General features: G+C 37.9%; 1 protein-coding gene across 4 annotated transcripts in view; it reads left to right on the top strand.

The window, feature by feature from the left end:
• Positions 1-15,008, top strand: part of Snx16 (sorting nexin 16) — a 131,647-nt gene that overhangs the window by 98,677 nt on the left and 17,962 nt on the right. For all 4 annotated transcript variants that reach the window (XM_067138923.2, XM_067138920.2, XM_067138921.2 and 1 more), the window contains exon 5: positions 10,784-11,002. In XM_067138923.2, the coding sequence (XP_066995024.1) occupies positions 10,784-11,002 (219 nt within the window). The remainder of the gene's footprint in view (positions 1-10,783; positions 11,003-15,008) is intronic.

Genomic DNA, 15,008 nt, shown 5'->3' with positions numbered 1-15,008 from the left:
TACCTCAGTTATTCCTTAACACATCTGGTCATGTTTTGCTGATTTGAGAGAGGTCACCCTGCAGATTTTTCATTGTGAGGATTTCTCTTAAGAATTTCACAATGAAAAACTAGCAAACAGATTATTTACATAATTATTGGTGGTTACTCGTTGCCTGTAGACTTATTTTGATTCTTTGGTAAGAAATACAGAAGGAAAAGATTGGTCTCCTAAAAACATCCTGCGCATCGTGATGAGGATGAAATGGTGATGACGATGACGATGACACATACACCCAGTTCCTGCATCAGGGGAATTAACCAGTTATGGTTAAAATTCCCAACCCTGCCGGGAATCTAACCCAGGAACCCTGTGACGAAAGGCCAGCATGCCAACCATTTAGCCATGGAGCTGGACATAAAACTAGATCAGCTCTATAGAGAAACTGAAGTGGTAAATGATATAGGTGATCACAAAGCTTTTTCTGTCCTAGTTAAAACTAAAGATCGCTGAAAAAAAAAAAAAAGGTTGTAATAGTACGAGTGTTAGGCAATACCTTATGGTTGATATGAGAGACATGGTGGAATTTTTTTAAAAGAAATAATTATGGTCAGTGGAAAATGGTAAATTAAAGAAATGTCAACAGCCCATGGGATGGTTTTTGAAGCAGTTGTTCAGGAGTGTGAAAACAGGCATGTGGTAAGGAATGGTAAAGATCCTACTGTATTTTAACAGAGAAATAAAGAGATTAAGGAGGCAGTACAGTTTAGAAAGAAATTGTTGGTATTGGTAGTAGAAGTAAGGAGAGATTGAAGGAACTTGCTAGGAAATTGAATTTAGTAACAAACAAAAAAGTCTGCTGTGAATTACATGATGGCAACGAATTTAGTAACAAACAAAAAAGTCTGCTGTGAATTACATGATAGCAAACTGGCAGTCATATGAATTTTAGGGAAAATTTGAAGGGTGTATGTAGGTATTTTAAGGCAGAAACAGGCTCCAGGAAACATTAATGAATAAGGGGAGTGTACATTGTATGTCAGGACTTCCAGAAGGCAGACTTGTTCAATCAGCAGTGTGTAAAGATAGTCGTATATAACGATAATGTCCAGGTAAAGCAGGCAATTAATACTGGTGATGTTCTGAAATGGACCTATGATAATAAAGACATTTACAAAAAGATACAAAGGTTGAAAGCTTGAAAGCTTGAAAAGCAGCTGGGGTTTAAATTTCTGGGGATATACGGCAGTGAGTTGGGATATAGGGCCGTATCTGAAATTATTATTTGTTTACTGTTTACATGAAGGAGCTATACCAAATGAATGGAGAGTTTGTTATAGTAGCCCCAGTGTACAAAGCAAAGGGTGATAAACATAAAGCATATTATTACAGGCCAGTCAGTTTGACATCTATCTGTTGCTTGCAAGCTCTGGGAAAACATTCTTTCTGATTATATTAGACACATTTGCAAAATTACTAACTTGTTTGATAAGAAAGCAGTTTGGGTTTAGAAAATGTTTTTCTGGTAAGGCTCAACGTGTAGGATTTCAGCAAGGTATAGCAGATATTTTAGATTCAGGAGGTCAAATGGACTATATTGCTATTGACCTATCCAAGGCTTTTGATAAGGCAAATAATGGGAGACTACTGACTGAAATGTGTGCTATTAGACTAGACAAAATAGTGGTTGAATGGGTAGCTAGATTTATAGAAAATAGAACTCTGAGAATTACACATTACACCACATTAGACTGTATAAAATTTTTTGTTTTCTTATATGTCAATGATATGAGTGAAGAAATGGCATCAGATTTGGGGCTTTTTGCAGATGATGATGATGATGATGATATAGGTACTGTATAAAGAAGTAAATAAGTTACAGGATTGTGAGTGACTATATAAAGACCTCTACAACTTTGTAAGATGAACAGCAGGCAATGGTATGATGGTAAACGGGATGAAAAGTCAGACTGTAAGTTGATGGGGTGAGAGTACTGCATGGGGATTACTCTTAAGTATCTAGGTCTGAAGGTCTGCAGTGTAATCACATTAACAAGGTTGTAAATAAAGGTTACATATCTCTTCCTATGGTTATGAGGGTATTTAGAAGTTGTAAGGATCTAAAGTAAGTCTTTAGTAAGATCCCAATTTGTGCTACAATTCCAGTGTTTGGGGCCCTCTCCTGGATTACTTGATACTAGAGTTGGAAAAGATCGAAAGGAGAGCAGCACAATTTGTTCTGCGTGATTTTCAATGAAAGAGTTGTGTTACAAAAATGTTGCAAACATTGGGCTGGGAAGACTTACGAGTAAGAAGACTAGCTGCTCTACTAAGTGTTATGTTCCGAGCTGTCAGTGGAGAGATGGTGTGGAATAAAATTAGTAGGCAAATAAGCTTGAGTGAAACTTTTAAAGATAGGAAAGATCATATTATGAAGTAGTAGTCTGTATTCAAGAGGACAAATTGGGGCAAATATTCATTTATAGGATGTGGAATTAGCAATTGGATTAATTTATCAAGGAATATAATTATTGATTGATTCATTCATTAATTCATTCATAACTCATTACTCAGTACTCACACTGCCTCTGCTGTTGCAAAGCGAAATCTGGGCGTTTTCATACAGATGATATTCGTAACTTGAAAACTAACAGGTATGAATGTAACTAGTGAATGTCCTCTTAAGAGATTTTTTGAGTGTACTATTCTGTGTAAAACGGTTGTAATGTAAATATTTACACCTACTTGGTAGTGGTGGTGGTGGTTGTTGTTTCTGTGTAGTCTGATTTAATTTAATTTTGTTATGCTACTTGTGATGGATTGAAGAGGGCGGAGAAAGGTATTTACCAAGCAGCCTAAGGCTTAAGTACTGGATGCTGACATGTAGGATACACAAGGATAGGCTAAGGACCAGCACGTGAAGGTCTTAAAAATCTTGGTGCTCTACTGCACACTATAGAATTTTGGAGGAAAGAAAAAAAAAAAAAAAAGAAGAAGGGCCCACTTGTATACCTAGATGTATCGAATGGGTCCAAGATAAGAATTAGCCTGAAAATATAAAATTCAAGGGGATAGTTCCTCAATTATACAAATAAGAACAGGCAAGTTACATAATGTTTTCATATATTGTACCGGGAAATGATTATGGGGCCAGAGCATGGGAAGGATCTCAGGTTGTGTGCGGTTATTATTGGAGCAGGTACAGAGAAGGATAATTTTGCAGGGCGAATAAAAGATGGTAACTACAATTTTTGACAATATTTATTGATATTCTCAAATAAATTGCCCTGCTGTTCATTTAACAAAATTAAATTTTCAATCAGTCTTTTCAGAATGCAAAAATGAAATATATGTGCTGTTATATTCTGAAACATCCACTTGATGTTATTCTGAGACATCCGCTTGTTTTTTAATAATGTCCAAAATGAATACCAATTTTCTGAGATCTCAAAACACCCTATAGTTCATCTAGGATCTCTTATATAGACTCAAATTCAAAATAACACTTTGTACATAGAACTTCATTTAACCAAATTTCTAGATTGCACAGAAATTAAGTCCATCACTTGTGATGCGAACCTGTTTTCTAAGATAATTTAAACAACATTAACTCACACTTCCTTGAACAATCTGATAATTCAAATAAATATTTTCAATCACTTGCTGAAAACTCCTACAGTTCATCTAAACCAATTATATAAGATGGTAAAATACCGTATTTACTTGTGTATTAGACCCCCTCGCGTATTAGACCCCCACTGGCTTTTCGAGACGAAGAAAATGAAAAAAAAATCTCACCTATAAGACCCCCCAATGCAATTCGACAGAGAACGACGATGATTCCGCTTCAAAGCGGGTACAAGTCATATTGCAGTTCTGATGACATCACACAAATTTGTGAATAGTTTCATCCGTACGACCTCTGCAATGAAAACGCGTCAAATCCATGCGATACATCTGTGTTTCATAGTTAAGAAATGTCCGCCTCTGTAGTGTAAGTCTACTGCAGCTCTGATGACGTCACACAAATAAATGAATAGGCCTAGCTTCGTGTCCAACCCACGCATTGCAAGCATGCATCAGTCATGCTATATGTCTGCGTTTTGTAGTTAGTAATGTCTGCCGACGTAATGGTTAGCACAATTAGTTACTGTTTTCGGGGGTCTGACTTCGATTCCCGGTACAGTACTGCCAGAGATTTACGAATGGCAGGAAGGTTGATATGCGGTAAAAGCGGTACATGTAACTCCCCTCCACTGGGGGTGTGTCTAAAGTGAGCTGTACCACCTTGGGATGAGGAAACGAATTTACTGTAGTTGAGAAATATTCACGGCTGTTGCTATTTATACAGGAGGCGAGATCATTAAGAAAGTGGTCGTTTAATATCTCGTAACTCGGGCCAATATAGGTATATATTTGGAGAGAAGTAAGTTTAAAACATGACAAAAGCTATCCAATTAAAACGATTGTTTTACTCACCAACGTACCTAACAAAATAATAATAATAATAATAATAATAATTTTATGTCCCCCACTTACTTTTAAACGATTTTCGGAGACGCTAAACAAAACATACTAGGGTATGCTTTAATAAAAAAAGAGACAACGAACGTATGAAATGAAACATTATGATAATAAAATGCATTACCACTACACCTGTAGATATCCATAAATGCAGTATATTTTCCTGTTATTTATTTTTATTTCTTCCGTCGAACTTTTGGCACTATCAGGGCGATAATAAACCTAACCTAAACAATGTGGTCTGTCTTATCTCATGGACAACTGTTTAGACAAATCCTGATGTGATAAATGTAGAGAACAAGCATTAAATGTACTTAAAAATAAGAGTCTATAGTCGGGAACCTAATTATTTTTAAAAGGTTAAAAAAGACTGGACCTCGTATGCTCTTGATTGCAGTGCATGGCTCAAAGAGAATGAAACATGGATGACGTGACTGGCGAAAGATAGCAGTGAAGATGACGTCACTTAGAATGCCAACTCGCCGGTAGCAAGGCAGGGAAGTTGGCGGCGCAAGGCGATAATTCAAATGAAAACAGCGATCAGTTTTACTGTGTGCAAAGCCTACTGCTAAACTGACAGACACAAATGACTGGCCATTAAGTTCTTTTGTATCAATATTTAATTATATTATAACACGATACCCTTATCCCTTTCTTCTACGGGATCGAGTATGAAGCGAGACGAATCTTCGTAGTGAGTTTTTACGGCCGTGTGCCCTTCCTGACGTCAGCCTCACCAGAGGAATTACTGAGATGTAACAAATGACAATGATGTAATATGAGTACGGTATCTAAAACGGACTTTTATATTTATCGTAGGCCTAAAAGTCGTGTTCACCATTTATTGTCTTTTTACGTTTAGAAATACTGCCTTCCGATGAAGATAGCCAGTATAACTTAAATAGGCTACATTCTAAGTTTGTTAAATAATAGTACGTATAGAATGTTTACACATACAATTTATAGCTCTTTATAACCTAGAAGTCACGTGTTCGCTTCACAAAATTTTGAGGTTATCGCATATTGGACCCCCCTTTACTATTTTTAGCTGTAAAAGTGGGAAAAAAAGGGGTCTAATACGCGAGTAAATACGGTAGTGCACTTGTTTTATGGCAAGCCCTATAGTTCATCTGAGTGAAATGACTTCAGTTTACACAAACTTTGAAAAGAAACTTACAGTTCAAAATAAGACCTGAAGTCTTCTTGAATAACCTCCTACAATTATTATAAACAGTAGGATTAGAATCCGCACGAAGCACTTTTCGTTTGATGAATGTAGCAGTGTGAACGATTGAGTGCTTTATTAAAAAGTCAGTTAGTGTCTTAAGTGTAATTACTCACTCAAAAATATATGAAATACACTTATATCACCTGTAATCTGCTCATAAGGATAGATGAAGTACTGTCCTGTGACTTGGTGACTGGAACTTTCTGTAGTGTGCAGCCCGAACTCGAACTCGGCACCAGCAGCGTAACACGTTCCATCCCATGAAGACACCACGTTTTCATCCCTCTAGAAACCACTATCAATCCCTCGCTGGATACCACGAATATCCCATGAAGAAACCACGATTAATCCCACGCTGGAGATGACCTTCTACGTAGTGTAATATCACGACACCGCCAAGATTTCCAATGTTCTTTTAAAGAGAAATGTTGAAACACGGAAAATTCAATTGGCACAATATAACGAGCTGTAGGACTCTTAATTATCATTAATGAGTTGTATTTTACACTGACATAAGTCTTAATGCACAGTTTGTACTCGCACTTTTGTTCTACGATATTAAATACGTGACTCAGAATATCACAGTCTATGCTACAGTTTGAACCATAAGTCAAGTTAATGCAGTAATGACCTGAGGTCATTTTCGAAATCGAAAGCACAGTCTTTCACTCACAGTTTATAAAACATGAGTTGAACACTATCACAGTTAATAATAATCGCTGATTATGTCTTAAATTCAATCGTAGAATAACTATCACGGTCCGTGAAACACTCGAGAAATTGCAATTAATATCACTCCTATAACAGTCTCTTGAATACTAATGTTCGCAGCTTAAGAGGATTTTATGAATGAGTTTGCATGTCACGGGTTCGTATGACCTAATAATGCCATAAAATGTCCTTAACATTCAGTTCATTTCCTACGGTAATAATCGAAAGTTCGAGAAAATACGTGAAAAATAGTCACATTTAGTCCTATTAATCCTTGAATATTTAAGTGGAATTGTATTTCAAACAGTTCACAATCGTAATTGTATACGAGAAATTCATCTCAAAATTAATAAGTTGTCATAAATTGGAAATTCAGTTTATCACGCACAATTTCCTAGTATGCTGTCACTGTCAATGATCACGACAAATTTCAAAAATATGAGAGATTAACAAAATCCACAATACCATCGACTGGTAAATTTAACACTGGTATTCTCGATTATACTTCAATGCACAGTCTCTATTGTAAATTCACTTAGTTAAGACACTCATTAATCTTATATGATGAAAACTTTACAACATCTCACACGCCACGACGCGGTTGAAACTTCACTTACTACGACCTCGCACAAATTCAAAGTTCTAGAATATAACTTTCATATCTCTCGCGAAGCGCGATGGAGCGTAATGACGTCTAGTCATGGTCGAGTCGTAGAGTTCAAGACACACACACACTGACAATACCCTCGGGTCGTCGACCTATTTATATCCGGCTGGAAGCAAGCTCTCCGAGTCAGGTGACAGAGGGGTGGTTATACATTCCAAACTTCAATTTGTCATATCATTTAAACCACTAGGCGGATTAATCTCAAATTTGCAACGTCGTACATTTAAAATGTGAGCTACAAGTTGGTGTTAGTTAGTCTCATATTTATCGGTCAAGTCGTTGAGAAGTATAAAAATTATTTTGAGACGTTTCTACGGGGAGGTGAGATACATGTGGTGCTGACATCACTCGACCTTGCCCCCTCTTATGCTGTCTTCCTCACATAGAGGAGTAGAGACGAGAACATTCTCTTGTACAACTGTTCGGACATTGTAACTCAGCCGTTCTTTCATGAATAAAGATTTTATAACACATATGTGCCAGGGCCTATGCCTTCGTGGTACAATATATTTGGTTCATCCTAGATAATTCATACAAATTTCTCAAATTATGACCAGTGAGTTAACATAATTATTAATTTACATTGTAAAAGGGATTGACATGGTCCACCAGTAAACCTGCGATAGAACATAACTAAAACTCTTAAACGGTTTAATCCTTGATTAAATCTTTACTACTGATCTAGCTACCATAAGGGCATTTGCCATTAATATAAGTGAGTCAGAAAAAGCAGTTGGCCATGTGTACAAAGGCAAACAGTAAGGGCTTTTGAAGTCAAGAAATGAGTGTGTGAGAACATAAACACTGAACTGTCTTCACATTTGTTTTCTCTATGCTTAACAACACTCTCATAAGTTAAACTACAGAGCAAGTTCATGGAACTAGGGAGCAATATGTGGAATGTCCCCGATGTTCATAACCTTAACAGTTTCCTGAATAAGGTCATTTGGGGAGTGAGTGAGAAAGAATATTAAAATTTTACAAATCTAATACATCTAGCATAGTGTAATTAGATCATATCCCTATTGGGTAGCCAAAATCTTCTGAATAATTTCACAATTTACTGTAAGATTTCATAGTAAGATACTGTGATCTAGTGAGGAGAAGCTGAATGAAGTCACCAGCTGAATACCTAAGAACCGTCCGTTGCTTACAAAATTTAACCAGTAGATCGCAGGGAGGCACTTAATACGCCATCACGAATCAGCACAGCACACGTTAACAGAAGTTTCTCGATTACAAAGAGTAGCCAAGGAAATGGCGTCAGAGGCAGTTAGATGAGGCTTCCAGAACAAAGTAGACTCACTGTATAGCAGTAGATACAAGGGCTATTTTATAAATAAGATCCATTTGTCAATAGAAACCAAAATAATGATATTGCCAAAATCTTATTATGTCCTCTTTACACATTAAGCCATTTTTCTACGTAGTTACAGTGTTTGTTTAAACATTTATCATAGTGTTCCCCCAATTCTTGTATCCCTTCATCGTAGAACTCTGCTGCCTCTGACCAAAGCCAATCTTCAATTGCTGTTTACACTTCTTCATCGGTGTCAAACCACTGACTGGCGAGGAACTGCTTCAGGTAATGGAACAGTTGATAATCGCTTGACATGAGATCCGGGCTGGTTCATTTGCTCCTATCCAAAAGATCAGATTAACTCTTGAGTTTTCATGTAGCAACAAAACTCCAGATGACAATAGGGCATATCACTTTTTCTATACAGCACACCAAAGCTTTCTCAAGGTTGTGCAGTACGCAGCTGAGTTTATTGTTGACCCTCTTGTCATAAAGTCGACTAACAGGACACCGTGTCTTTCCCAAAACACATTGGCCATAATCTTGGGTGTTGACATTGTCTGTTTGGCTTTCACTTTGACTTGAGATGACTTGTGTCGCCATTCCATTGATTACTGCTTTGATTCTGGAGTCAAATGCAAAACACATGTTTTGTCCCCTGTGACAGTGTAGCCCAAACTTTGATCCCCTTCCTCACTGTATCGAGACAAAATGATCAAAGCACAAGCCATTCTCCTGGCTTTGTATTCCTCAGTAAGCAGTCTGGGAACCCATCATGTGCACTGTTTTCTGAACTGCGAGGTGTCTGATACGATTTTGTATAGCACTGACCTTACAACTTGTGGAAATTGTGAAACGCCGGTCTTCATGGATTTTTGCGTCGACTGCACACCAAAATCATGTGAAATTACAGAAGGTTGACCCGATTCCGGTTCATCGTGGACATTGTCCCACCTATCCTTGAACAGTTTCACCCATTTATGCACTTTGGTGCCACTCGTTGCATTAGAGTCGTACACCTCACATATCTGGCGATGAACATCCGCAGCTGATATGTTCCTTGCAGTAAAAAATCAAATCACAGACTTTATTTCACACTCAGCAGGATGCTCAATTATGTGAAACATTTCAACTGCCCACACCGAACCATACGCAGTGGTAATACAACTGCAACTCGTGCCCAAGGCATGCCGGGAGACAGCACGCATGCGTATTTCAACAGGCACACCAACTTTTTAAAGCTACAGCCAGTCGGACCTTTGTTAAAAGAAACTCTCGTAGATTACTTTGAATTTCACTTGAGTGTTGCAGGGAAAAAAATAAGTCAAAAAGAGAATTTTTCTATAGTCCAATTGATGAGTGGAACTGATGTGTAAGTTGGCCAGACTGATGAGATGGACAAAGATAGCATGAACGTTACATACTGTAAGCAAGCAAGCATTGTCATCAGGATATCTCCTAGTTGCAATGTATTTTTTAATAACAATAACAGCTCACCAAAAAAAAAAAAAAAAAAAAAAAAAAATGTGTATTGCTCATTATTCCTTGGAAGGAGAAATATTTTTTACAGTCCTTGCTTCATGGACTATTGTTTCTCTCTGAGACCAATTATCTCTTGAATGGTTTGCAGATTCTTCATTAATATTGTGGTAGGTAGGCTGACTCGCTTCAATGGAAGAGCACTGGTCTTCTGAGCCCAATTGGTGTTTGATCCAGGCTCGTTCCAGTGGAATTTGATGATGCTCAAATAAACCTGCGTTGTGTCTGTAGGTTAACTGGCAAGAAAAAGAAATTCTGTGGGACAAAATTCTGGCACCTTTGCTTCTCAGAAAACTAAACCTAGGTAGTGGGACATGAAACCAATAGCATTATTATAATTTTGCAGTTCTTATTAAATGTCCTTCTTGGTCATTTCACCCACTAATTAGTACTAGGTCATCTTCATTATTCACTTATCTCCAATTTTGAACCAAGTGTTACGTAAAACAGAGTTGGACCGAATTTATTAGAGTTGCTGGAAATGATGATCATTTCTGAGATCTGATTTCCAGTTTGGCTGAATATGATGCTGCATGGTGGGATACTTGAAATGATCCACCAGCCTTGATTTGATTTTGCCTCTCTTTATCTTGTCATTACCTTTTGTCTTTCAAAGCGGATCTTCATTTCATATATAACACTTTAAGCTCAAAAACTCTACACAACCTTAAAATTGATTGTATATCTTCAGTGATTCGTATTATGAAGTGGTTGATCACCAGGCGAGTCCAGAATGGGAGGTTCATCCTAATTGTTCAATGCAAGCTCTTCTAACATCCATGAGAGGAATAGTTACCAAATTCAATCGATACTGTTGACCTTTTGTTTGTTGCAGCTCAAGGGAGATTTTCCTTCCATCAAATTATCTCTCCCAAAGAAGCGCTGGTTTGGGGATAATTTTGACCCAGACTTCTTGGAAGAAAGAATTCAAGGTTTGCAATGCTTCATCAATGCTATTTTGGATCATAAGGAACTCTGTGGTGCTCCTGCTGTAAAAGACTTTTTCTGTATTGGTGAACCTCCTTCATATGCAGAGGGTGTTGAAGAATCAAGAGTAAGTATTTTGAATGATTCCATTACATTCGAAATACAGTAGACTCCGTTTATATGAGCACCGATTAACTAATACCCCATATTATCTGAGGCTAAGCTTGAAGTACTGTATTATTTTCTTAAAATTTTTTGAAGGATTTTACTATGTCTAACTCTGCAAACCTCTGTGAATAAACTATTCTTCCGTTTGCAACCAGCTTTTTGACCTTTCCTATTTTCACACCTTTCTCCTTAACATTGTTTCAAGCCTGGCATGACCATAATATCCTAGGTCTCCCTGTACTTTTCATACCCTCTGTGGTGGAGGCCATTTTTCTTCTAGCTTGTCTATCCCTCAGGATTCACATCATATTACCCCACCACCACCAAAGACATGGAACAGGCAACATTGAACTGGCCATGTGAGATGCAGGTCGAGCAGAAATCTCCGCCTGCAACCTTCAGCATCTGTCGTTGTGACTTATTTATCGTGATTACAGACGATGTGCAAGAAAATAACCGGTAATTATTTGATATCAGTGGAATTCAGAAAATAAAAGCAGATTCATCCTTCCAGCAGCCTGTTACTGATGTTACTTGAATTACAAACTTGAGGAGGGCTTTAATTGTAAGGTGAGTGAGTTTGAGGGTATAATCTGAAATAGCATAAAATGAGTCCCCTTTTTTGGCAGAACTTAAGCACAGGAAATTGAGGAGTTGTGATTGAGTTATGCAACTTCACAAGATCTTTCTGATCTGCTACACTGTCTACAGAGATGTACATAATTTGATGACAATGGTGGTGTTAAACACTTTAAGCTGTGTGTTGTAAGGGGTGAGAATGGCATGTTTCCATGGTCAACTGTTTGATCTCATTAGCAAGACAGCAGCTACAAACTTTTCAAAATTTAGAATGATTTTCCACATTCTTTTTGAAAGTAGTACTATTCTCGTCAAACTTTTCCTGTATCCCTTTACTAATTATCAAGGGTGTAACGGCGAACTCCTGGCAGTGAACGTCACTGCCAGGCAGACTCTTATACTGAGGTTCAAGGTAAGAGAAGTGACATTCTGCTAGTTTACAGAATGTTTCAGGCAGGCATTGGCTAGGTCAGCTCACATTTCTCATGGAATGACAGGGAGTATTTGATGAAAATTGCTTGAAAATAAGACTGTAATACCCCACATAACTGAGTCAGTATTTTTAATGCCCCTAAAGCACGTCCCAAGGTTTCTACTGCCATTTTGTTTGTCATTGTATGCTCATCCCAGATGGTTAGTGCACATCACTGTAAAATAATAAGCCATGTCACAATTCTTTGAAAAATGCTATTTAGTGTATCACTTCTGTGTAGTCAAGTGGTATTTTAAAACCAGAGTGTACTGTTCTGTTCCCTCAGAGCAAAATTGTGACTCTGCCTGAGGGTGTAGCAGGTAATGGAGTTTTTTTCAACTCCCTCGTGTTTCAGTCAGCTGTGAAGGTGTATTGATGGGGAACGGTGATGAAGAGGCAATGGTATCAGTATTTTGGCATTTCAGAACACAATAAACCAACATTGCTGATTTAAAAATCCCGAGCCTTTGCCGATTATTATTTGAAGGGAAGGTAGATTGAGTGAAGCGAGATAGTCTTACCTTTGGCTAGCAAGGCATGTGCTCCTTTCATCTCTGCCTATATTGAAACCGTATGGTATCCTGTACAGCTCATTGGCATTATATGCATCTTTCCATCTTGTTAAAATAATGCCAGAAGTAATTGTGGCATGTTTGGGCAAAAGGATCGTTCCCAGGAATTGATCAGCGTGTGGCCAGAAGCAGACCCGCGAAAGAGAACTCTGCAATTAAAAGAAGGAGAAGGTGAAACCAGTCCCCATGCGAAAATCGCTCTCTCGCTCTCTCACCAGACAGAGCAAGGAATAAGAAGCAACGGAACGAATAGTCTAATACGCCCAGAGGCATGGCTTATTTACAGTGTTCCAAGCTAACGGAGGCAACTTCCCGTTTTTTCCTCATGTTTCACGAGTGCCAACGTTGACTATTGGCATGCAAAATTGTGATATTTTGATCCGGACATAAGAGAATTAAGCAGAGCAAATCATTGAATAGAGCAAAATTTTCTTTGTGTTCCCAACTTAAAATACGGAATACTTTATTCACAGGCTGAATTGAGGTCATGAAGTGTCCAGTGTAATGAATGTGAAACGGAAGTGTTTTTTGGAGCGCCCAGAAGCCGAGAAATGCATCAAAAGTTTATTCCACCCACGGCGGGGCATGTGTGCTCTAATTAATGGCTGGAGCGTGATTGCATAAAAACTGGCAATCAATCTGCAATCGCAATTGGCTCACTTCGAAAGTAGGAGGATGGCTATGCGAAGCCCGTGTTGGTGGCTGGCGGCTTGGGTCGCTCATCACAGAGTATGTTGATGTTCTTCCCCACTAGAGCCTCTGCTGTTCTTTTCTGGTGATGAGATGCAACTTCTAGAAAGGAAGAAAGACCTCAAATTATAAAAAAATAATTTAAAATTACTGGAGCAGTTGGGTACGGGTAGATAGTTCAATATGGAAATCGCACTCAAATTCGGTATCCTTCAATTTTATGCGTAGTTTCGATGTCGTAATACCTAAACCGTACCCGATCAATGAAATCGAAACTTACCCGGTAAATATAATTCACATAGAATTCTCACACATGGCAGCTCTTCATTTGAAAACACAGTAATCCAGGCTCTTAGCTCTTTGCTTTCCAGCTTTTCCAGAGGTATATTTGCTTTGGCAAATACTTCAACTGTACGTTTCGAGAAGTTATCTCTGGAAATTTTTCGTCGTTTACAACTTCTAACTGTGTAAGCACAGAAGATTGCTTCCTTTGAGACATACTAGCAGCAGGGGTTGAACTTTCGTTACCGCGTCGCTTACCCATATGTTTTTCAGATTTAACATGTTTCACAATGCTATCTTTTTTTTCCCTCCCAACTCGGCAATTACAATAGTTGCAAAACACTGTCGCTGAATCTGTGGCATATAAACCATCCTTCGCATATTGCTAAGCCCTTTCGTGCGCAGTTTTTGTTGTGCGGCCCATAACCTAAACGATCACTTGACTTTCTACTCTTCACTAGTTTCAATTTTGAACAACAGGAAAACAACGCTGCATATATATCGTTATTTCCATGAGACACTATTTACATTTCGATAATAATTTATACAGATCTTATTCCCCTTGCTATTCCCATTGTAAATATTGATTAAAGTCAGCAAGCAGCAATCGATCGGCTACTTTTCTTCATCGATCGGAATGGTCGAAAGATTTGTGCATCATATTTTGAGTATTTCTGACGATTTTGCTGAAATATGTTGTTTTCGCCAGTAAAATAGCACATTTTTGCAGAATTCACACCAAAATAGCATAGGCCTATTCGTACTAATTTCACATTTTGGGTCACAATTTGCATTTTGTCGCACTTCTACTTATGCATAAAAGTGATTTAATTCCACATTAGAATTACCATAGGCTTGATTTCAGTACAAGATTAAAAAATTCACATTTATGGCAAATGCGATTTTTTTCAGGTCCCTACTGATTGTGTAAACTTTTTGTTTCCTATTATGCTTGCATATGTTTGCATTATTTAGTTCATACTCCTCCTATCTCAAATTTGTTTAAATTTAGTCTAAGCATTCGTGTTCCTAAATAACTACTTCAGGCCATGGCCGCTTCCTTCCTGTTCCTAGGCCTTTCCTCTCCCATCGTCGCCATAAGACCTATCTGTGTCAGTGCGACTTAAACCAAATAGCAAAGAAAAAAAAAATATAAAAAATTAAATTAAATTTGTGTTCCAAAATAAGTTCTTTGTCTACTCCTTAGTCCCGTTTCTTGATAAGGGGTCAGGGATGAAGTGAAATGAATTTATATTGCTTGTTTTATGGCCGGATGCCCTTCCTGATGCCGACTTCAGTTGAGGAGCTAATGAAGATGAAATGAAAGACGGTGAAGGAAATTGGGTAAGGAGGGGGAAAGAATCAACTAT

This window comes from Anabrus simplex, chromosome 2 (assembly GCF_040414725.1).
Source record: "Anabrus simplex isolate iqAnaSimp1 chromosome 2, ASM4041472v1, whole genome shotgun sequence".
NCBI lineage: Eukaryota > Metazoa > Arthropoda > Insecta > Orthoptera > Tettigoniidae > Anabrus > Anabrus simplex.
The sequence above is the reverse complement of the archived record's forward strand: the minus strand, read 5'-3'. Positions and strand labels throughout refer to the sequence as shown.